The sequence below is a fragment of the Rhinoraja longicauda genome, unplaced genomic scaffold (genome assembly GCF_053455715.1).
Source record: "Rhinoraja longicauda isolate Sanriku21f unplaced genomic scaffold, sRhiLon1.1 Scf000423, whole genome shotgun sequence".
Lineage (NCBI taxonomy): Eukaryota > Metazoa > Chordata > Chondrichthyes > Rajiformes > Arhynchobatidae > Rhinoraja > Rhinoraja longicauda.
Window position 1 is genome coordinate 53,880 of NW_027601640.1, and position 22,556 is coordinate 76,435.

The following is a 22,556-nucleotide window of genomic DNA, read 5'->3' on the forward strand; positions in this document are numbered from 1 at the left end:
GCATACAAAATTATGAAAGGCATACATAGGAGGAAACGTTTCCACATAAGGTGTCTGAAACAAGAGGGCATTGGTTTACAGGAACGGTTAAAGGTTTTAGAGGTGATCTGAAAAGAACTTCTTCGCCCAGAGGATGGTTGAAATCTGGAACATACCTCCCAAGTGGATAATGGAAGCAGATACTGTCATATTTGAGAAGTATTCAAATAAATACTCAAATCACCATGGCACAGATGGCTACAAAGTGCTGATGAATGGATTAGTAAAGATAGGTCCTCATGTTGTAGTTCTCGCATTACTTACAGGTTATCCCCAATTCTTCCCAAATCTGTTTATCTCTGAACCCTACATATAACATATAACATATAACAACTACAGCATGGAAACAGGCCTGTCCGGCCCTACCAGTCCACGCCGACCATTCTCCCTGACCTAGTCTCATCTACCTGCACTCAGACCATAACCCTCTAATCCCCTCTTATCCATATACCTATCCAATTTACTCTTAAATAATAAAATCGAGCCAGCCTCCACCACTTCCACCGGAAGCCCATTCCATACAGCCACAACCCTCTGAGTAAAGAAGTTCCCCCTCATGTTACCCCTAAACCTTTGTCCCTCAATTCTGAAGCTATGTCCCCTTGTTGGAATCTTCCCCACTCTCAAAGGGAAAAGCCTACCCACGTCAACTCTGTCCGTCCCTCTCAAAATTTTAAAAACCTCTATCAAGTCCCCCCTCAACCTTCTACGCTCCAAAGAATAAAGACCCAACCTGTTCAACCTCTCTCTGTAGCCTAAGTGCTGAAACCCAGGCAACATTCTAGTAAATCTCCTCTGTACCCTCTCCATTTTGTCGACATCCTTCCTATAATTTGGCGACCAGAACTACACACCATACTCCAGATTTGGCCTCACCAATGCCCTGTACAATTTTAACATTACATCCCAACTTCTATACTCGATGCTCTGATGCTCAAATTGATCCTACACTGTTATCTGGAGTGACATAACATCTTGCACTCTGCAAGAATGAAATGGAGGTTTAAAAATATCTTTCTATATATACTTGTGCATATATTCATTTGTATATATTTAAATTTAAAAAACTCTTTTTGTAAATAACATACTTCGGATGTTATTTTAGTACCGTCACAAGAAAGTGGAGTGGCTGCCGGTTCAATCAACTAGTAGGTATTCAACCTATGTAAATCTATAAGAAATGGGAAAATCCCTGATTTAGTCATCCATTCCGTGCAGAGTCGGCTATTTCATCTTGAGTTGCTACATGAGGGATTGCCCCAAGGTAGAGCAGGAAAAAAAAGTCAAGATTCCCACCAGTGATCATTCATCTCTGCTGAGCAATTAATGCAAATGGACATCAAATTGATTGTAACATCTTCACAGTAAATTATTAACATCAATAGTCAATGTTCAACTCAGGAATGAAGATTTGCTACTTAGATAAAGTACAGGTGGCAGGGTGGGGATATGATGTTGGTGTTGTCTGTGGAACCAAACTTTAAATATTAGGCATTTCCTGGGCTCCACATCAGAATGTTCCGAGTAAAGCAAACCTCTATTACAAAAGTCAGAAAGTAAGTTAACACAATTACAAGGTACACACGAGGCAAGGCAAACTTAGCAGCATTTTATTTTAAATTGTTTCAACTCTACAATTAATTTAATGAGAAAGCAATGAACTCCATAAAATGCAAACAACATTTGCTTCAATAAATGAGTTAACAATTCTGATCAGTTTAACTTCTGGCCATTTTACCCTCTTTACATTTTTGTATTCAGAGGCCAAATTCAAAATTTCCATTAACATTGACCTCAAACGTTCACTATTCACCCCTACAAGTGAGGGGGAGAATTGCGAGCCTATTACAGCGAATTACGTCAACAATACACAAACTTTAGATCTGGTTTTCTGGTTATGTAAGTAGCTACGTTTCAGATTTTATGAGGTGTTCTCTCAGGCTTTTCCCCAAATGAGATAATGCCTCAGTATTTGGTTCAGGCAAGATACTCAACAGTTCAACGTTACTTTGGGGAGATAATTCAGAAACATGGTATAAACACCAGCTGGGCACTATTTCAATTTTAATTCGGGCTTGGCATTTTTTCACAAAATGGGTTAACTCAGCCCTTGCAGATTCATTTTATTTTCCACCTATTTGAATCAGAAATTATACACGGCTAGTATTGAAACAGCTCTAGATCCCAACTAAAAATCAATCAAATCTGTCACCTATATCTAATGATATTGGTGTATGGTTAATCCAAAGGACCATGCACAGTAGTGCTTTAGAGTCAGATCCCCATTTTACTAAGGTGACATTTATTTTTATTCATCTTTGCCTTCCCTGTTATTTTGACAAATGTTGCTCAGGAGCAGGTGGATTGAAATGCTGAATACACCAATAAGCTCTAGCTTTTGCCGAGATCTAATATTAGGTGTGCACAAGTTTAAAATTGAATTGCATCTCCTTACAGAATTAATTGTGCACAATGCACAATTATTTATAGGCTGCTGTAAACAGGAGTTGGATAGACATCCCAGGATTGTGTCTGCTTGGGATTCTTTTCCAAAATGAATGTGGCACATTACTCATGAGGCCAGTAACTAATCATAAACAAAATAGAACCAGATACCACAATGTTCAAATATTCACTGTTCATAAAACACTCCAAATAATGATACAGCATCAACCTTTCTCAGAATATACTGTACAATTCAGCATTAATTGCCAAAGTTTTAAAGAAATATATTTGAAAATTGCATTTAAAAAACTTTCTACAATTCATTATCACTCATACCACCATCAGAAGTATATCCCATATTCGGAGGATGGCCCGCGATAGTGAACAGACAAAAAACTGACAAACGTGTCATAGGTTAAGGGTAAAATTACAACAAAGTGATTGCCAATTGTACTGGCTAGCACGTCCATTCCCTATTAGGTCATAGCTCTTCAAGTGCACTTCCAGGTACCTTTAAACTATTGTAGTGGTTCCTGGTTCCACAACTTCGTGGGCAATGATTTCCAGACCCCCATTTTCTTTGGGTGAAAGCACTGCCCTCCAATTCTTTCACCACTTAAATCTATATCCTCTTGTTGACCACAGCCAAATGAAATAAATCCTTCCTATTCACCCTCATCTAGGTGTCTCATAACTTGTGCCCCTCAATTTGATCTCTCAATCCCTTATGTTCCACAAATACGTCCCCAACTTAAGTCAATCTTTTCTTCCAACTATAATTCTTCAGCTCTGGCAACTTCCTCAAATCTCTAGCACACTTTCTCTGGGTGCCTTTAGATCTTTTCTGTAGTCTGGTGTATAACTACGTACAATACCTTACTATTGTAGCCTAATTAGTGTTTTATACAATGCTGGTGTAACTTCTAGTTTCATTTTCCATAACTCAGCTGGTAACAAGAAGCATCAAGTATGCTTTCTTAATCAACTATAGTCTGGAGCTTTCTTCCTCACATTGCAAATGATGCCAAAGTTGGCAATATGTTCATGATAGCTTCTATATTTAAATCCGAGCTATCCCACAATGCAATTATTAATGTATTATCCCAAAATAGGAGCCTTATTCTGAGCTCTACAGAAACCCTTTGAATTCTGTTTTCCCCACTAAAACTTGTTTTCACCCAGTGAGAAATCTTAACATTTAATTTGCCACTTTTCTGTGCTTAGCATATGCTATTACATTCTCATTAATTTACCAAAACAGGAATTTGGCAAAGGGCTTTCTAAAATTCTGTGTAGATTGCATCGAATCTTGGGCCTTCATTGACCCTCCTGGTCACATCTTCAAAAGTTACAATTCAATGATTCAGCCACACCTTTACCTATCCATGCCAATTGCCCTTTGTTGTATTGACATTTTCCAATACTTTGACAATGATTGATTGTGTCTGCTAGGTCTATCCTTTTCTCTTTACAAACATTGCCATTACATTATCAATTCTCCATCCTCCGGCACAATACCTGTAACCAGAGGATTGGAAAATGATAGACTCTGTGCAAAGGGGAACTGTGTTCCAAAGCTGAAATGTACACAGGGCACCCGACTGGAAAAGGCATTAAAGGAATTTTCTGAATTTGCTGCCGGAAATATTAATTTGTGGTCACCTTGTTCGTGAACTCCGTGTGTTATTTGGTCATGACACCATCAACTTTTCCAATTACTTGTCCTTTAAAACAATTTGGAGATTGGCAATTCTGAATGGAAACCATGTGCCAATTTAATCCTCGCTATTGGATAGGCATCAAGTTCAACTGGAGTCTTCATTTTTGGTTACGCCTGTAAACTAAAATTTATATCAGTTTTTTATTGTTTGCAGGATGCACATGCTAAGCCACTACGATAAATGGTATAGTGTTGTTTCAATGTATTTTCTTCTTGCTTTCCCGTGTACTAGATTCACAGGTCACCTCAAACATACAAAAAAAAACGAGGTTTCCATTTAATGTCAAGCACACATGCCCCTATTCCCATGGAAAGATATTTAATCCCCAGTGAGGGGCAGGCAACTTTATTTTGGAGAAAGACACAAAGTGCTGGAGTAAATCAGCGGGTCAGGCAGCATCTATGGAGAAAAAGAATGGGTGACGTTTCGGGTCAGGACCCTTCTTCAGACTGAAAGTAGAGAGGAGGGAACTGGAGATAAGAAAACCCCAGAACAAAACAGGGCTCGCAACAGATGACGAAGGAAGTGTGGAGCCTATAATAGCCCATTGCTGGCTGGGGAAGAGGTGATAACAAAGGAATACAAGGATGCGAACAGTGGAACTAGTAGGACAACTAGGAGGGGGGGGGGGGGGGGGGAAGAGACGAAATGCAGGGGGTTGGGCTCCACCCTTGTTTATCTGTTGCTGGCCCAGCTTTGTTTTGGCCTTTTCTTACCTCCAGTTCCCTCCTCTCTACTTTTAGTCTGAAGAAGGGTCCTGACCCAAAACCTCACCCATCCTTTTTCTACAGAGATGCTGCCTGATCCAGTTACTCCGGCAATTGGTGTCTATCCAGTATAAACCAGCATCTGCAGTTCCTTTCTACGCAACTTTATTTTGGTGTTTACTAGTGCTGACACACACACATACACACACACACACACACACACCTGGTTAATCTGGCTTCACACTGTATTGCCTTCAAAGGTAATTTTAAAGTAATTTTACTTGACATACTAATTTTACTTGACATACTAATTATAAGCTCTTAAAATTTATTACATTAGTATTGGTTCTTAATTTACTAAACTCAAATTGATACATGATGGCAAGGTCAGACTTTGGTTTATTCAGATGCAAGAAAAAATATTTGGTGTAATATGCTGTTTTATGAATAAAATAGAAATAGTGGATACATCACAACCTACTAAAGAGGCAATGTAACTATGAACAAGGAACAGCTGATTATCCTGGAGTAGTTCACAATCTAGTGGACAAATGGATTACACAAGAACATCTATTGGATGAACCCAATCTCATTGATTGCATTGCATCCATCAGAGATTTTGTCATTCTAATTTTTATATTCAATTAAATAATACAATGCTTTATGGTCACCAGAAAAGGGACAAATGGATATTTGCCAGGTTGTTATAAAGTGTGACTTGTCTTACTCCACATAACTACACACATCTCTTCCTCCCTGTATCTCTTCCTTTTCTCAATCTCCATGTCTCTCTCACGCATGTACACACGTGCATGCACACACACACACACACCTGAAAAGCAGCTAGCTCACTGGTAACAAAATCACTGCAGTTCCCTTTCAATAGTTTTTAAATAGTAGTTTCAGAAGTTAGTTCTTATTTGCACCGATTAAATGTCATTTTTGTATGCGAGTGTCTCTTAATTTTTTCTGGGGGTTTTCAGAAAGCAACATCAGGCACACCCAGACAGGCCTTGTCTTGGGCTTGTAATTATTTTGATTTTCAATTTTCTAAAATTTAATATATAAGCAACAAATGATAATGGAGCCAAAAGGTTTAATTTTAAGTCAGAAGAGTTCTAGAAACATGAACTCAATTCTTTTGGAATGTTTCTCATATATCCTGTAGTTTGTCACTTCTGTGTTAATTCCTTACCACTGAGCAAAGTATTTTCCTGCCCAATTCATATGTCTCTACATGCAAGAGATCCAACTCCGTATGGAAACCCTAAAACCTCAAGCACAAAGTTAATATCCTCAAATTAAAATGCAAACCATATAATTGTTGCATGGTTTGGTTTCAAAAAAGATTAAAAGCTATTAATATAATCTTCCCAAAACACAATAAGTACCACATCTGATGAACTTTAGAAAAAGATTCCTATTTGTACCTCTAAAATCTCCTCATCACACAGATATCTAAAAAGGACAGTTTTCCAATTCATCACCATACCAGAATTAAATAAAACTCGTTTCAAATTAGACAAAAATTGTTTACAATCACTTACACTGGGACATCATAATACCAAGACCACTCTTTTTCTTCTCAATAACTACTTCCTATTACAAAGTTTACAGTTTCAAATAAACTAAAATACAAAATATCAACATCACCAGCATGAACATTAAAACAAAATCTTGTAAGCTTAAATCACTTCAAGCCCAAAACATTAAAGTTGATTTTATTGCAAGAGCATTGCTTTAGCTTGCTAGAGTAGGAAACATTTCACAAGCCTGTTTCATGAATCCATTATACTGATAGTTTACTGATGCAAACTTGATTGACATACAGTTTATTGATTAGACAATGTATAGGATAGTTCTGCCACTTAATACACAAGACCACTGATGGCAGACTAAGCAGGGCTTAATGCAGTTGGTAGAATATAGTTGACATACTCAGGGACAGGAAGGAGTTAAATTGAGAAAAAATTGAACAGGCCATAAAGCAAAATGCACTATCATTTTTCACAAGCTTGAAATGCAATGACTACATTTCCAAGTCAAAATAACAACAAATTTAAGCATACGAAAACTGCTTGGAATTTTGAGACTTGTTTCTTTTCAAGCACTTTCCTCACCAGTCCTCAATTTGCGTGCTTCAATCATTTGCTTTGAGGCTTGTTTTCGATCACTTGCCAAACCAAGCCAACTCATGAAATCGATAAAGCACGTTGTTGGGTTCAGCCGCAACCCAAATTCACTCGTTGAGTAGTCGAATGGAAACGTGTGGTGGAAGTTGTGGAATCCTTCTCCTGTATGTAGCAAATACAGTAAGTTTATTATTAATCTAAAATATTATCTGAAAATGTTTCCAGGGCTGTAACATGGGCTGCTTCTGTGCCTAATTTGCCATCACATTTTAATCTGGTTTTATCATTCCTCTGGCCCATCTTTTTCCTCATAGTCCATAATTCCTTTTCATATTTATCAGTACAATTGAACAGTTTCTGCATATTTTAATCCTTTTATATTAAATCCGTAACATGGGTAATTATTAATCAGGCAATGGTGCCTAGTTCAGTTATTCATAGATTACATACAAAATCAATTCTGAATACATTGTGATTTACAATTTGAAACAAAATGCAAAATGTCGCCACTTTGTTATTGCGGCACTGCAAGTATCATCAAAAACATCTCACATCACCCAAATACATCTGCAGTAAAAGCTTCTGACAAAGTATACTGTAATGAGTACAGAACAACAATAGAACACCTTTAACGCAGAAAAACTCCCAAGACACTCCATAGAAGAGTTTGTTACAGAGTCACATAAGGACACATGGGCAAAACCTCAGTGAAGAGGTAGGTTTAAGGAATGCCTTAAAAGAACAGAGTAAGCAACTTAGGATGGGAACTCCAGAGTGTGGGGTGTGAGCAAAATAAGAGACATTTCTACCAATAGTAAAATAATTAACGTCCGAAATGTTCACAAGATGAAAATTTGAAAAGCACTTATCTCTGAAGGTCAAAGATCTGGATGATACAATATTGGTAGGGAGGCTAAAAGGTTTTCAAAATAAGTTTGTGAATGATTATTGACCAGGAGCAAATGTGCGGCAGTCAGCATGAGCAAGTGGATGAGTGTGACTTGGTGCACGATAGGGCAGCATAGTTTTAGATGACCTGCTACAGAGGGCAAGATGTTTGAATGGCCAGAGCATTGGAATGGTCAGCAGCTTGGAAACTTAACTAAAGACAAGTATTTGGTCTTTTCAACATTTAGAGGAAATGTCTTCTTATCCAGTGCAAGATGCCCAATGTATGGCAATGAGGGATCAAAAGAGGCTGTAGTGAAAGAAAATTAGGTACTGCCAGCCTACTCACAGAACTTGACAGAGCAATCTCCTGTTAAGGATGAATGGAAGCTGGAAGGAACCAAGGACAGATCTAAATCTATCAGCCTGGCAGTAAGAGGGGAAGCTTTTCGAGACAATTTTCTGGCTTTGACTGGATAGACAAGAATGGAAGACAAATGTGGTCACTAATCAGCAGGACAATGGTGCTGAGGCATAGGAGGAGGATGGCCTGGTCAAGCATGCTGAACACAGCCGGCAGATGAGGGGACTTTGAGAGGAGAGAGAGCAACTAATCTTGTACATGAGCATGACAGCATAAATGACTTGTTTGATGTTATTTTATCATTCTAAGAGGTGACAATCTATTTGGGTTTGAACTTAAGTAAAGATGGGGTGGCTAGGTTTGCAGCTATCCAACTTCCTTATTCTTGGCCTCGAATGGGGAAAACCACAAAACAAGCACATAATTTTTGCTTAGTTTCTATTTTGAAATGGGGCTATCAGAAATGGCACTCTGAACTATAAAGAACCTCTGTGTCAAGATATCACTGATTCAGGCGCTGGGTGCTACAGAGTTTTCTACTGTGCCTGGGTTGCATACACACTCTGCTGAAATTCAGACACAGCCATAAGAATAGCAAATAGATGCTCAAACGTCCGGTGCAACTGTGCCTTTGGACTTCTCAGCCGGGCAGAAGCTGTGGTTGCAGAGAATAACAGTTTAACAGATATCACTACCTGGTGTTTGTTTATGTTTCAACTGATATGGGCACAACAAGGCAACTCATAAGAAGCAAGTGTGGTACACCAAGGCACCAAATTTTGTGGGATTGGGGTGGGATTGAGTGGTTAAGGCTGAAAGTCAAATTAATGCTCTAACTACATTAAAATATTGTTTTGAAAATCAAATGTATTTTATTACAAAGTTCAATACCAGCAATTTCAGGCTGCTAGTTAGGTAAGGAGATTAGAAACCCATTAAAATCCAAGATGAGGTCACATTAGCACCATCATAATGAATATAAATATGCAAATTACAGTAAAGCTATGGGGATTGAAGGAGGTAATTTAAAAAGTCAAACTGAGAAAATGAAACACTTTACTAGAAAAGGAGAATGTCATAACATTGCAGCGAACATTGTCAGTTTGTGTAGAAAGATCAAAAAGAAATGGTGTAGATAAGTATTCACTAAAGAGAAAGATATCAGGTATAGTTGAATCTAAGAATTGATAGGTTCTTAGAAACCATGGCTTGGATGTTTACTATTTTCGAAAAGGCGAGAGAATTCAGAAATCAGAGGCGCAAACTGACTTGGGAGTGTTGGTGCAGGATTCCCAAAAAGTTAATTTGCAAGTCAAATCAGTAGTAAGGACGGCAAATGCAATGCTAGCATTTATTTCAAGAGGACTAGAATACAAAAATAGGAATGTAATGATGCATTTGGAGTACTGAGAGCAATTTTGGGCTTCATATCTGAAGAAGATGATGGTCCAGAGGTGGATTACGAGAATGATCCCAGGAAAGAGAGGGTTAACATATGATGAGCGTGACTGACGGCGCTGGGCCTGTACTCGCTGGAGTTTAGAGGGTTGAGGGGGAACCTCATTGAAACTTACCCAATGGGGAAAGGCTTGGATAGAGTGGATGTGGAGAGGATGTTTCCACTATCGAGAGAGTCGAGGACCAAAGCCTCAGAATAAAAGGATGTTTCTTGAGGAAGGAGATGAGGAGGAATTTCTTTAGTCAGAGGGTGGTGAATCTGTGGAATTCATTGCCACATAATGTCAATGGATATTGAAGGAATTAAAGTGTGGGTGTCTCTTGAAACAATCTGCTTATGCGAAAGTTTCAAATTGTATTGTAGCTCTGGTCTTTCTCTGCTGAGATACCGGTTGAACGTGGAGACCTCGTATGCTGCACAGGTATGCTTAACATCAGCCAGCATGGAAATAAACATTGTTGATGAAGATGTTCTATGCAAGTCAGCGTGCAGGTGTCAGAAGAGCTTGTTGGCTTGAGGGAACAGGTGATGAAAATAAATCTATTCTAATATGTCCAAATTTGAGTTACAAATCAGGTCAGATCACTTGATATTGATTCATCACCACTTCAAGTGTTTGACTTTTACAACCTCTGCTGCTGTAGTTGGGGCCCTGCCAGCAGAGTGGAGCTCAGAATCAGAGTTAATTACTTTAGGAGGCATAAGAGGCAGGGGGAGGTCATAGTTAAATAACGTTACAAAAAAATTCCAGATACCTGGATCAATGCGGTAGATGTTCTATCCTGTTGTTAAACTGAACACAACTGACTTGGATTGGTTTCCTACTCACCGAGTGCTCCAAAAGTAACAAATCCGTTTTCTCTTGGATTGATGTGCTTGTCATAGGGTCTGTTTCCATACATGTGAGCAGCGCTGTTCACCAGCCATGTGACATTCAGTGAAACGGTGTACCGAAGGATGGAAGCCAGGAAGTAGGAATTCCAGAGACTCTCCCCCCAGAAGTACCAGGGGATAAAAGTTGGCATTAAGAAACACATGATTAAAACCGAGGTCTTGTAATACCTACAAAAGAGAACAAAGTTTATTTACATAATTATTCGCACAGGCCTCATAAAAAGCAGGACAATTTGTATTTCTATCCAAGAGGAAAACAAACATTTGCAGTTGAATTTCATAAAATAGCTGGCGATAAAGAGCCTTTATGTTTGAATCTAAAACAAAATGGCTGGTATCTGAGGAGTATCTACAAGGAATAGTTTTTTTTCACACAAAATGCTGGAGTAACTCAGCGGGACAGGCAGCATGCCTGGAGAGAAGGAATGGCCGATGTTTCTGGTCGAGACCCTTCTTCAGACTGAAAGTCATGGGCCCTTTCCCATGACTTTCAGTCTGAAGAAGGGTCTCAACCCGAAACGTTACCCATTCCTTCTCTCCAGAGATGCTGCCTGTCCCGCTGAGTTATTCTAGCATTTTGTATCTATCTTTGATTTAAACCAGCATCTGCAGTTCCTTCCTACACAGTAGTTTTTTTACTCTACATCACCAAGAATATGATTTAACAGGACAAAATTCAACAGAGCGCATTACGATAAATACTAGATAACTCCATACCATGTATACCCTCTGTGCTTTTGATAGGTATTTTAAGATCACACAAAAGTACCTTCGTTTATCTGATGTTATAATGAGCCAGTCAGCAGGGGCTCAAGAGTTGAAAAACCCACATAAATAGTGTAATTCAAGCAGTAATCCCACAAATTTCCTTGTTGGTTTTCAAAGCTGAATATCACAACTTTAGTGGAAACCCCAAATAGGCAGGTTTCTGCACCAGCATTACTGAGGCTACTAACAAAAATTTCAGACTAACTTCTTTCATAAAATGGTACCAAACAAAGTTGCAAAGAGTTAATGAGGTCAAACAGGAAACTCAATGGGATTCAGTGAAGAAGCAGATAATATGCTGGATCTGAGAGGAAGGAGAACGAACAATGTCGCAAGATTGAAATAGATTGGACAATTTAAACTTTTGAACAATATTATCATATTTGCAGTCCACGGCATATCCTGTTAGACTTTACTTTTTAGTGAAGTGAGGCGAAAAATAAAATTAGGCGGACCTATAAATAGCACACATTTCAATAACAGCTATTTCATATCATACCCCAAGCTTCCAATACCTCCAAAAACCTATAGTTGAGTGGCCGACACCAGTGCAAATGTTATAGCCAAAACAACCACCTCCTGTAAATTAATGGAATTTTGTTATCTGAACTATGTTGATTTATTTATATCATAATGAATTATAACTTTTCCTATGGATTATGTTCTACAATGTATAGAACAGAATAGATATCATGGAGGATTTTTCTCATGACGACACGCATGTTGAAAGACTGGAGCGACTAGGCTTGTATAAGCTGGAATTTAGAAGGATGAGAGGGGATCTTATTGAAACATATAAGATTATTAAGGGATTGGACACATTAGAGGCAGGAAACATGTTTCCAATGCTGGGGAGTCCAGAACCAGGTTCCACAGTTTAAGAATAAGGGGTAGGCCATTTAGAACAGAGATGAGGAAAAACCTTTTCAGTCAGAGAGATGTGAATCAGTGGAATTCTCTGCCTCAGAAGGCAGTGGAGTAATTCTCTGGATGCTTTCAAGAGAGAGCTAGATAGAGCTCTTAAAGATAGCAGAGTCAGGGGGTATGGGGAGAAGGCAGGAACGGGGTACTGATTGTGAATGATCAGCCATGATCACATACAATGGCGGTGCTGGCTCGAAGGGCCGAATGGCCTACTCCTGCACCTATTGTCTATTGTCACACGCTTACACACATGAAATTTTCTGGCATATGTTCCCCCATGCCTATTATTCCCCTCACTGCTTCTGCTATGAAAGTATTAACTTTGTCGGACTTTGACCCTACAACCCTAATGATAGTTGCTCAGACTTTAAATTATGTCCAAGTTCATTTATATCCAGCTGGAGAAATCACGGGACAGCAGAAGGATTGATTCTTGCCTTTTAATGTTGAGGCATGCCGAATTCTGATCTGGAATAAATATTTTGGCAAAGACAAGAAACCAAATCTGGAATGTTCCATGTATGTACATCTTAGCATCACCAGTATTTCACCATTATATTTCACGTCACCCGTCTGGCACCACTCAATTGCTTACCACACCTTAACAATGTACAACAAAGCTACAAGAGACGAAACCAATGAATTAAAAAAATAAATCACATAGGTTATAAAGGTTGCTTTTGAACATTTGTGGAATTAAATAATCAGTGAAAATGCCAGTTTATTCCTGTGAAGACGAATACTGTGAGGGCTGCTTAAATCATAGGAACCATCATATCCAAATTCATTCATATCTTTGGCAGATATCCACATCTTAGTGGACAGTCACCAGATAACACTTGGCAGCTGAGATCTTGGATGATTGTATTTCTTTTTGCTAAGTCAAGGACACGAAAGCCAATTCTGAAATCCCAATGTACAATCCTGACCAAGAACAGATTGAGATTTGAAACTGGAGTCTCCTGGATTGCACAACTGTAACCATGCATGGTAAAGCGTATTCCAGACCATCGGAGAGCTTGAAGGTGAACTTTTGATACATTTACAGCTTCCTTCTCGGCTCTGTAGTTTCAGTTAATACGTCATTAGCATTACATATTTAACACCATATTCCAATGCAGCACAAAGTCAGTTGGAGGAACTTTTTATATCCAAGCTAAGAATTGTGAAAAGTAACGACAGAAGGGAATCTATGAAATAAGATAGATTGGAAGTCTTTGGATATACGTCAAATGGAACTTACTGGGCGAAGTAACCAACTTACTTGAAAAATGTTAATTAAAAATGCATGTGCACCTTGATAGAATTTTTGCTGCACGTCATATGAATGTCTTTGCATTTTGAAACATCGGATCATAAGCAATTTAGGTCATCACTCCTTTCCATATTTATGAGGCAAGATCAGCCTCAAAAGACAAAGGAAATAAATATAAGGTGAGGTCTATGTTAAGTAATGTTACTTACATCTGCATCTTTTGGGATTTGCTACTTTAGGTAAAATGATTCAATGTCCATTGAGATTTTTTTTTAAATGGGAAATAATTTGGACATGATGAAACTACGTTATATTTTCTTCACTAATAACTGGATGGTACGGTGGCGCAGCTGGTACAACTGCTGCCAAGCAGTGCCAGAGACCTGGTTTTGATCTTGATCTCAGGCCTCGTCTGAGTGGAGTTTGCACATTCTCCCCGTGACCCGTGTGGATTTCTTTCAGATGTTCTGGTTTCCTCACATATCAAAACGATGTGCAAGTTTGTATGTTGTATGGCCTCTGGTCATTGACCCTACTGTGTAGGGTGTGTGTAGCACTAGTGTGTGAACAGGTGATTGACGGTCGGTATGGACTCGGTGGGCCTAAGGGTCTATTTCCATGTTGTGTCTCTAAACTAAACTGGCAAGGTCTAGCTCTTTGGGTAGATTTGCAAAATGTTCAGCAGTTGGCGAGTTACTTTAAAAAAGACAAGTGCAAGGTTGACACGGACGTTTGATTAAAAATGGACTTGAAGTATGATTCTGTAGAAAGGAAGTACACAGCAAAGTACATGCAAAGTGACACAGTTAATTCAGAGACTAGGGACCTGAAATTAAAGAAAGGAGACTTTGAAGGTATGACGGAATTGGCTAGGATAGACTGGCAAATTTATACTTACAGGGTTGACAGTGGAGATGCAATGGCAAAGATTTAAAGAACGCAAGGATGAACTCCAAAAATTGTTCATCCCTGTCTGGCAAAAAAATAAAACAGTGAAGGCAGCTCAACTGTGGCTAACAAGGGAAATCAAGGATTGTGTTAAATCCAAGGAAGAGGCGTATAAATTGGCCAGAGGAAGCAGCAAACCAGAGGACTGGGAGAAATTTAGAACTCAGAGGACAAAGGGGTTAATTAAGAGAGGGGAAAAAGAGCACGAAAGAAAGCTTGCAGGGAATATAAAAGCTGACTCTAAAAGCTTTAGATATGTAAAAAGGAAAAGATTAGTGAAGACAAATGTAGGTCCCTTATAATCAGACAGGTGAATTTATAATGGAAAACAAGGAAATTGCAGAACAGTTAAACGAGTACCTTGGTTCTGTCTTCACTAAGAAAGACACAAACAATCTCCCCAGAAATACTAGGGGACCGAGGATCTAGTGGGATAGAGGAACTGAAGGGAATCCACAATAGTCAGGAAATAGTGTTAGGTAAACTGTTGGGACTGAAGGCAGATAAATTCCCAGCGCCTGATGGTCTGCATCCCAGAGTACTGAAGAAGGTGGCTCTAGAAATCGTGGACGCATTAGTAATCATTTTCCAATGTTCTATAGATTCAGGATCAGTTCCTGTGAATTGGCGGGTACCTAATGTTATCCCACTTTTCAAGAAAGGAGCGAGAGAGAAAACAGGGAATTATAGACCCGTTAGCCTGACATCGGAGATGGGGAAGATGCTGGAGTCAATTATTAAAGAAGTAATAATGGCGCATTTGGGTAGCAGTAAAAGGATTGGTCCAAGTCAGCATGGATTTATGAAGGGAAAATCCTGCTTGACTAATCTTCTGGAATTTTTTGAGGATGTGACAAGTAAAATGGATGAAGGAGAGCCAGTGGTTGTAGTGTATCTGGACTTTCAGAAAGCCTTTGATAAGGTCCCACACAGGAGATTTGTGGGCAAAATTAGAGCACTTGGTATTGGGGGTAGGGTATTGACATGGATAGAGAATTGGTTGGCAGACAGGAAATGAAGAGTAGGAATAAACGAGTCCCTGTCAGAATGGCAGGCAGCGGCGAGTGGAGTGCCGCAAGGCTCAGTGCTGGCGCCGCAACTATTTACCATATATATTAATGATTTAGATAATGGAATTAAAAGTAACACTAGCAAATTTGCAGATGACACAAAGTTGGGTGGCATTGTGAACTGCGAAGAGGATGTAAGGAGGTTGCAGGGTGACTTGGATAGGTTGAATGAGTAGACAGATGCACGGCAGATGCAGTATAATGTAGATAAATGTGAGATTATCCACTGGCGGCAAGAACAAGGAGGCAGATTACTATATGAATGGTGTCAGATTAGGAAAAAAGGAAGTGCAACAAGACCTGGGTGTCCTTGTACACCAGTCACTGAAAGTAAGCATGCAGGTGCAGCAGGCAGTGAAGAACGCTAATGGCATGTTGCCCGTCATAACGAGAGGATTTGAGTAGAGGAGTGAAGAGGTCCTTCTGCATTTGTACAGGGCCCTGTTGCGACCACATCTGGAATATTGTGTGCAGTTTTGGTCTCCTAATTTGAAGAAGGACATCATTGCTATGGAGGGAGTGCAGCGTAGGTTCACAAGGTTAATCCACGGGATGGCGGGAGTGTCATATGAGGAAAGATTGAAAAGACTGGGTTTGTCTTCACTGGAATTTAGATGGATGAGGGGATCTTCTAGAAACATATAAAATTATAAAAGGACTGGATAAGCTAGATGCAGAAAACATTTTCCCAATGTGGTGGGAACCCAGGACCAGGGGACACAGTCTAAGAATAAAGGGGAGGCCATTTAAAACTGAGATGAGAAAAAACTTTTAAACTCAAAGTGTTGTAAATTTGTGGAATTCCCTGCTGCAGAAGGCAGTGGAGGCCAATTTACTGGTTGAATTTAAAAGAGAGTTAGACAGAGTTCTTGGGGCTAGTGGAATCAAGGGATATGGGGAGAAGGCAGGCACAGGTTATTGATTGTAGATGATCAGCCATGATCAAAATGAATGGCGGTGCTGGCTCGAAAGGCCAAATGGCCTCCTCCTGCACCTATTTTCTATGTTTCTATATTAACGATTTAGACGAGGGAATTAAATGTGACATCTCCAAGTTTGCAGATGACACAAAGCTGGCAGTGTGAGCTGCGAGGAGGATGCTATGAGGCTGCAGGGTGACTTGGATAGGTTGGGTGAGTGGGCAGATGCATGGCAGATGCAGTATAATGTGGATAGATGTGAGGTTATCCACTTTGGTGGCAAGAACAGGAAGGCAGATTATTATCTGAATGGTGTCAGATTCCGAAAAGGAGAGATGCAATGAGACCTGAGAGTGCTTGTACATCGGTCACTGAAAGTAAGCATGCAGGTACAGCAGGCAGTGAAGAAAGCTAATGTCATGTTGGCCTTCATTGCGAGAGGATTTGAGTATAGGAGCAAGGTGGTCCTAATGCAGTTGTACAGGGCCCTGGTGAGACTGCACCTGGAGTATTCTGTGCAATTTTGGTCTCCTAATTTGAGGAAGGACATTATTGCTATTGAGGGAGTGCAGCGAAGGTTCACCAGGTTAATTTCCGGGATGCTGGGATTGACATATGATGAAAGAATGGGTGGTCTGGGCTTGTATTCACAGGAATTTAGAAGGATGAGAGGGAATCTTACAGAAACATATAAAATTCTTAAACATGCATGTGAGTGAGGTAAAAAAAAAAAGAGGCAAAGAGCCGAGCACTTGCGCGAGGCGTACAACGGGGGTCAAAAAATTTGAATATTTTTGAAAATTTACACACAAAATTACCTGTTTCAAGCCTCTTTTAGTGCAATTCAAAGTAAAAACAGACATTACAAAATAATGTGAATATGTCACTGTATACTAATAACATTTAAGTAAATTTGCACATTAATTGATAATCAGCCCAAAAAGATGGTAATTGGCTTTTCTGCTGGGTTTTAAATTTTAACCCCGTCTTAATTAATTTAGTTATATAATCTTGCACTTAAATTTAATATTTACTCATTACAGTTCCATCATTGATTTTCTGGCACTCTTGGTTCCAGAGCTTTGCTGGTTTATCCAGCAGGCCAAGGACGTCGGCTATGGGGATAGATTTGCTGGCTCCAGCTGGGCAGCAGTTCCAGACCCCCGGCCGCAGGTTGCAAATTCAACCCACCGATCGGCCATGGAAGTCCCGATGAGGTTGAGATTGGTTGCCTTGCCCAGCCTAGGTGCCACATTTCCGGGGAGACTTCCAGGGCGCGGGGGATTTCTCGCGGAACCCCTATCGACCTCTAGCTGCCAAATTGACAAATTGGCCATGGAAATCCCGATGAGGTCAAGATTGGCTGCCTTGCCCAGCCAAGGTGCCATATTTTCGGGGAGACTTCCAGGGCGTGCGGGGGGATTTCTTGGAGCGCCTAAATCGGTCTTTTTTTCGATCCGATTTCTCCATTTATTTGGCAGAGTGAAAAACGCGGAAATCATGCAAAAAGCGCGGAAAATAGATTTTTTAAATGCGGAAATTCACATGCCTGTTAAAGGATTGGAAAGGCTATATGCAGGAAGTTGGGGGAATCCAGAACCAGGGGTCACAGTTTAAGAATAAGGGGTCAGCCATTTAGGACTGAGATGAGGAAAAACTTCTTCACCCTGAGAGTTGTGAATCTGTGGAATTCTCTGCCACAGAAGGCAGTGGAGGCCAAATTCACTGGATGTTTTCAAGAGAGAGTTAGATTTAGCTATTGGGACTAAAGGAATTAAGGAATATGGGGGAAAAGCAGGAACTTTTTATTTTTATTTTTTATTTTTATTTTTTATTTTTTACTGATTTTGGATGATCAGCCGTGATCATATTGAATGGCGGTGCTGGCTCAAAGGGCTCAATGGCCTACTCCTGCACCTATTTTTCTATGTTTCTATGAAATGTAGCAGGATGTAAAAATGTCAGCCTCATTTATATGGAAACATGTGTAAATTACAGTAGCTCATAAGCCTGGTCACATCATATCAGTTGTCGGGAAAGATACAATCACATCCATCCTTGTCCGACTTAGGGAATGGTAATGACTGAGTGTATTCATGAGCAAAGTTGCAAATTGCTCAGACCTTCTACGATAAAGTGAAAGCATTGGCATGAGTACCAACCAACCAAAAATATGCTTATTAAAATATGTTTGTAATACAATTTGCTCGTTGCTGTTGAATTAGGAATACTGGAAAGCCTACCATTAATAACATACGCTCACCACTTCAGAGGGAAGCACAAGGAAATACTTTGACACCCCAGCTTCAAATAATCCAAAAACCTGGTTATATTTTGGACGTGAATAAAATGATTTTTTCAAAAGAGAAAACCTCAGCACTTGACAATACCAGTAACAAGTATTGCATTATATTCCTGATGTTTTCTCTCACTTCGCAGTGCTTACTTTCTCTGGAACAGAACAACAGGGTCAGCAAGGAGATCACTGACATCCAGCTTCTTTCCTTTCTCCGTCACATCCGGGTGTTTACGAATAAACAACCAACCGATATGGGAAAAGAAGAACCCTCGGGTGGCGTTGTGAGGGTCAGCATTCGACTCAGAGTATTTGTGATGCACCCGGTGATCCCGAGACCACTCGTAGATGTCGTTCTGAGGAGACATGACAACAGATTAACATAGACTCAGCCATTTCTGAAGAATCCTGTATCTCTGCTCCAGATCATCTTACAAATGCAGTGCAATTCTAAGAAAACCCTGCATCCAATTCAAACGAGGATTCAGGATCTCACATTGTAAAAGATCATCAAAAATACTCAGCATTCTCATTAATAATAAAATGATTAAATTCCTTCTGGGCCAAGTGTCAAGCTGGCGAGATTCATAGCTCTACACATCAAACACTTTCTATCTGGCCAAGTTAACTGTGGGTCAGTCACTTTGTAATTCATAGCCAGAGTAATTTTGTTCCTTGTACCACCTGAAAGCAAGGCCAAGCTAGTATATCTGGGATACCCAATTGCCTTTGTTCTTATGTGCTAAAAAATGTGGAGCGGCTGAGAGTGAGAGGGATATCCTTACCAAATCTTCTATTGTACCCACTTGCAAGAAATTGAAAAGGCAAGTTAAAAATCAAAATTGGAGCATCCTACTAATAAACAATTGCACAAATATGACTTGGAAAATCTTGGCAAAATTGGAGAATCCATGGTAATTTGTTTGTTATACCTAAATATATAATCATACTGCCCAAGGCTTTTTGGCAAGTATACTATCACATCAGACACTACAGACTACTTGCTGTACTTCCCTGTTGCCAGGGAATTTAAATTCATAGCACTAAAAGTGCTTTAATGTTTAATACGGGCTTCAGTAGAACACTGCAGCACACAGAAGACACAGCACACAGTCGACTATGAGTGGGCAGAAGATTAAAGCAACAGGCAAACAGAAGCTTATCACTAGAATAAAGGCATTTCCCAAAGTAGTCACTTAATTTCCATTTGCTTACCACAACTGAGAAGCTAGTCTGAGAACAAAAAATGTGATTAGCTGGTGTGAGAGGAACAGAAGCCAAATATTGATCCTGCTACTCAAAGCAAAAATGCAGAGAGGTTGTAAAAGTGCTGGACCAACAATGGTATGATTAACCAGGGTGCTTATGAAGGACACAGAGCCAGACATAGAGTTGGTAAGGTTAATATTGTGCAAATGTACAAAAAAGCTAGGCAGGTAAGAGTTCAGGGAAAGGACATTCAGGTTAGAAATGCAACTGGCAAAAAGAGCATGACCAAGGGAGATAAATGGGAGTCAGGATTTCTGCAGAATACAAGTGGCACAAGAAGCTATTGTTGAAGCACAATGGAATTTCCATTCAAGATCTAATAAACCAAATTAAAATTGTTATCATATGCAAGCAAGAAACCTGAAAACTAGGGCTTGTTTTGTCATTGTTAATCTCAATAAAGATTCTGTGCCCAAAATGGGCTCTCTAATCTTAAACCCAGAAATTGGAAAAATCTTTTGTTGGGCTCCTCAATAGCTTTTGAAACAAGATATTACACCAACCTGGCAAAAGTCCTTTTAAACATTGGATTAGAGATTACAGAACTCTATTTTACAATGTTGATGATTGACGTTGACCCGTTTCTATTTGTTCCCATCACAATTCATGCTCATAAATTATTGAAGCAGAATTAGGCCATTTGGCCCATTAAGTCTACTCCGCCATCCAATCATGGCCAATCTATCGTTCCCTCTTAATCCCATTCTCCTGCCTTCTCCCCAGAACCCCTGACACTCGTACTAATCAAGATCTAATTAGTCTCTGCTGTAAAAAAATATCCATTGATTTGGCCACCACAGCCTTCTGTGGCAATGAATTCCACAGATTCACCACCCTCTGACTAAAGAAATTCCTGACCTTTTAAAAAAAACTTAGTTTTTGAGTTTTTTTTATTTCCTCATGGAAAATAATCTGCAGAAACATTTCCCCAAGTATCTGACATGAGGGGGTAGGAAGTTGAAGCGGAGCCTGTTTCCACCAGGTTTTAATCACTTGATACAAAGCATCATTGTATTCTCTCCCTCTCCATCTATGGTGATATCCACTCTTGGTTCCTATTGAAAACAGGTTCTGTCTAATGCTTGAAGGAATCATACTTGTGGTAGAAGGATCATAAATGACTGTTATTGCTGTAATACCATCTGGAGGAAACGCCATTAATAATTTGTGATCAATATATTTTTCCTTAAGGGATAAATGCCCCACATGAAATATGGCCCACATCAATTATGGATGAGGCCTTTCATGTTTAAGGAGTAATAAACCTGAGGAAATGGAGAATGTTAGAATTCGGATAATTAAGAAATCGTTGGAAAGTAGAATGAACGTAAACCTGCGCTCTTGCACAACCACAAGAACAGCTTATAAAAGTTTTGGGATTATGGATATAAGGATGAGCAAACACTAAAACAGAAACATGGCTCCCATTTGATGTGAAATTATAATGAGAAACAAGGAAACAGCAGAGACAACAAACACATTTCTACCTAAACTTCACAGTGAAAAAAACCATTCTGAAAATACTGTAGAAGCAGTGGTTTAATGACAATGAGGTCCTTAAAGATTAGTAAAGATATCTCATGGATACAATGGACAACAACCTAGAGTTTAACAGACGTGGTGACTGTGAAAGCAGATAATTGGTTTTGATCTTGCTCAGTTCCTTAGATTTTTAGAATGGATTCGCAGGTCTGAAGATATCAAATTAGATTTATAAATGGGGTTGGGGGCTAGAAAAATGAAGAAAACTGAGCCAATTAGCCTGAAATGAAAAGAAAATTGGTATATTCTATTAACAGTATAACATCAAGATTCCAAGAACATTTTGATATGAAGAACAGAGTCAGAGTTTATGGATATATCACAGATAGTTTTGCTTCAGTTTATCCTTAAAGATTTTAATTAAAAGTGTAAAGAAGAGGAAATCAAAGCATTAGGTTTAATGAGTTTTTCAAAAAGATATTGATTAGGTATAATACAATAGAATAGGACACAATGTTATACATTAGAAGCATAGGCTTCAGGATTGATTAAATCAACAGAAAACAGTATAAATATACAGGAGTTTGTTGTGGTTTGGTAGGCTGCAAATAGTGGAATGCAGCAAGGATTCATTATTTAAAATGTGACCATGACCCAGAGTACAGCACAAAATCCTCCTTGATAGGAAATTGAACAGAGAAGAAATTATTGAACTTTCAGAGTGACACGGGTGGGTGAAATGAGTGTACAAAAACATATTAGATGGGGAATAATGTGGCATAATTGAAGAAAAAAAATAGAAAAGCAAACACGATTATTGTTTGAGTGAAATGAGAAAACAAGAGAAATCACAAGATTAACAGGCAAGCAAAGCAAAGGGGAAAGTAATGCAGTACAAGAAAGAACTGCGGATGCTGGTTTATACCACAGATAGACACAAAATGCTGGAGTAACTCAGCGGGACAGGCAGCATCC

At 39.3% G+C, this 22,556-nt stretch overlaps 1 protein-coding gene across 1 annotated transcript; it reads right to left on the minus strand.

Annotated features, from left to right (window-relative positions):
• Positions 1 to 6,617: 6,617 nt before the first annotated feature.
• LOC144590951 (stearoyl-CoA desaturase 5-like) lies at positions 6,618 to 19,198 on the minus strand. Its single transcript, XM_078395321.1, has 3 exons — positions 18,981 to 19,198; positions 10,585 to 10,817; positions 6,618 to 7,206 (listed from the first exon to the last, which is right to left on the minus strand). Exons 1-3 carry the CDS (start codon positions 19,196 to 19,198, stop codon positions 7,016 to 7,018), a joined length of 642 nt encoding a protein of 213 aa, XP_078251447.1. The 3' UTR covers positions 6,618 to 7,015.
• Between the last annotated feature and the right edge of the window lie 3,358 nt (positions 19,199 to 22,556).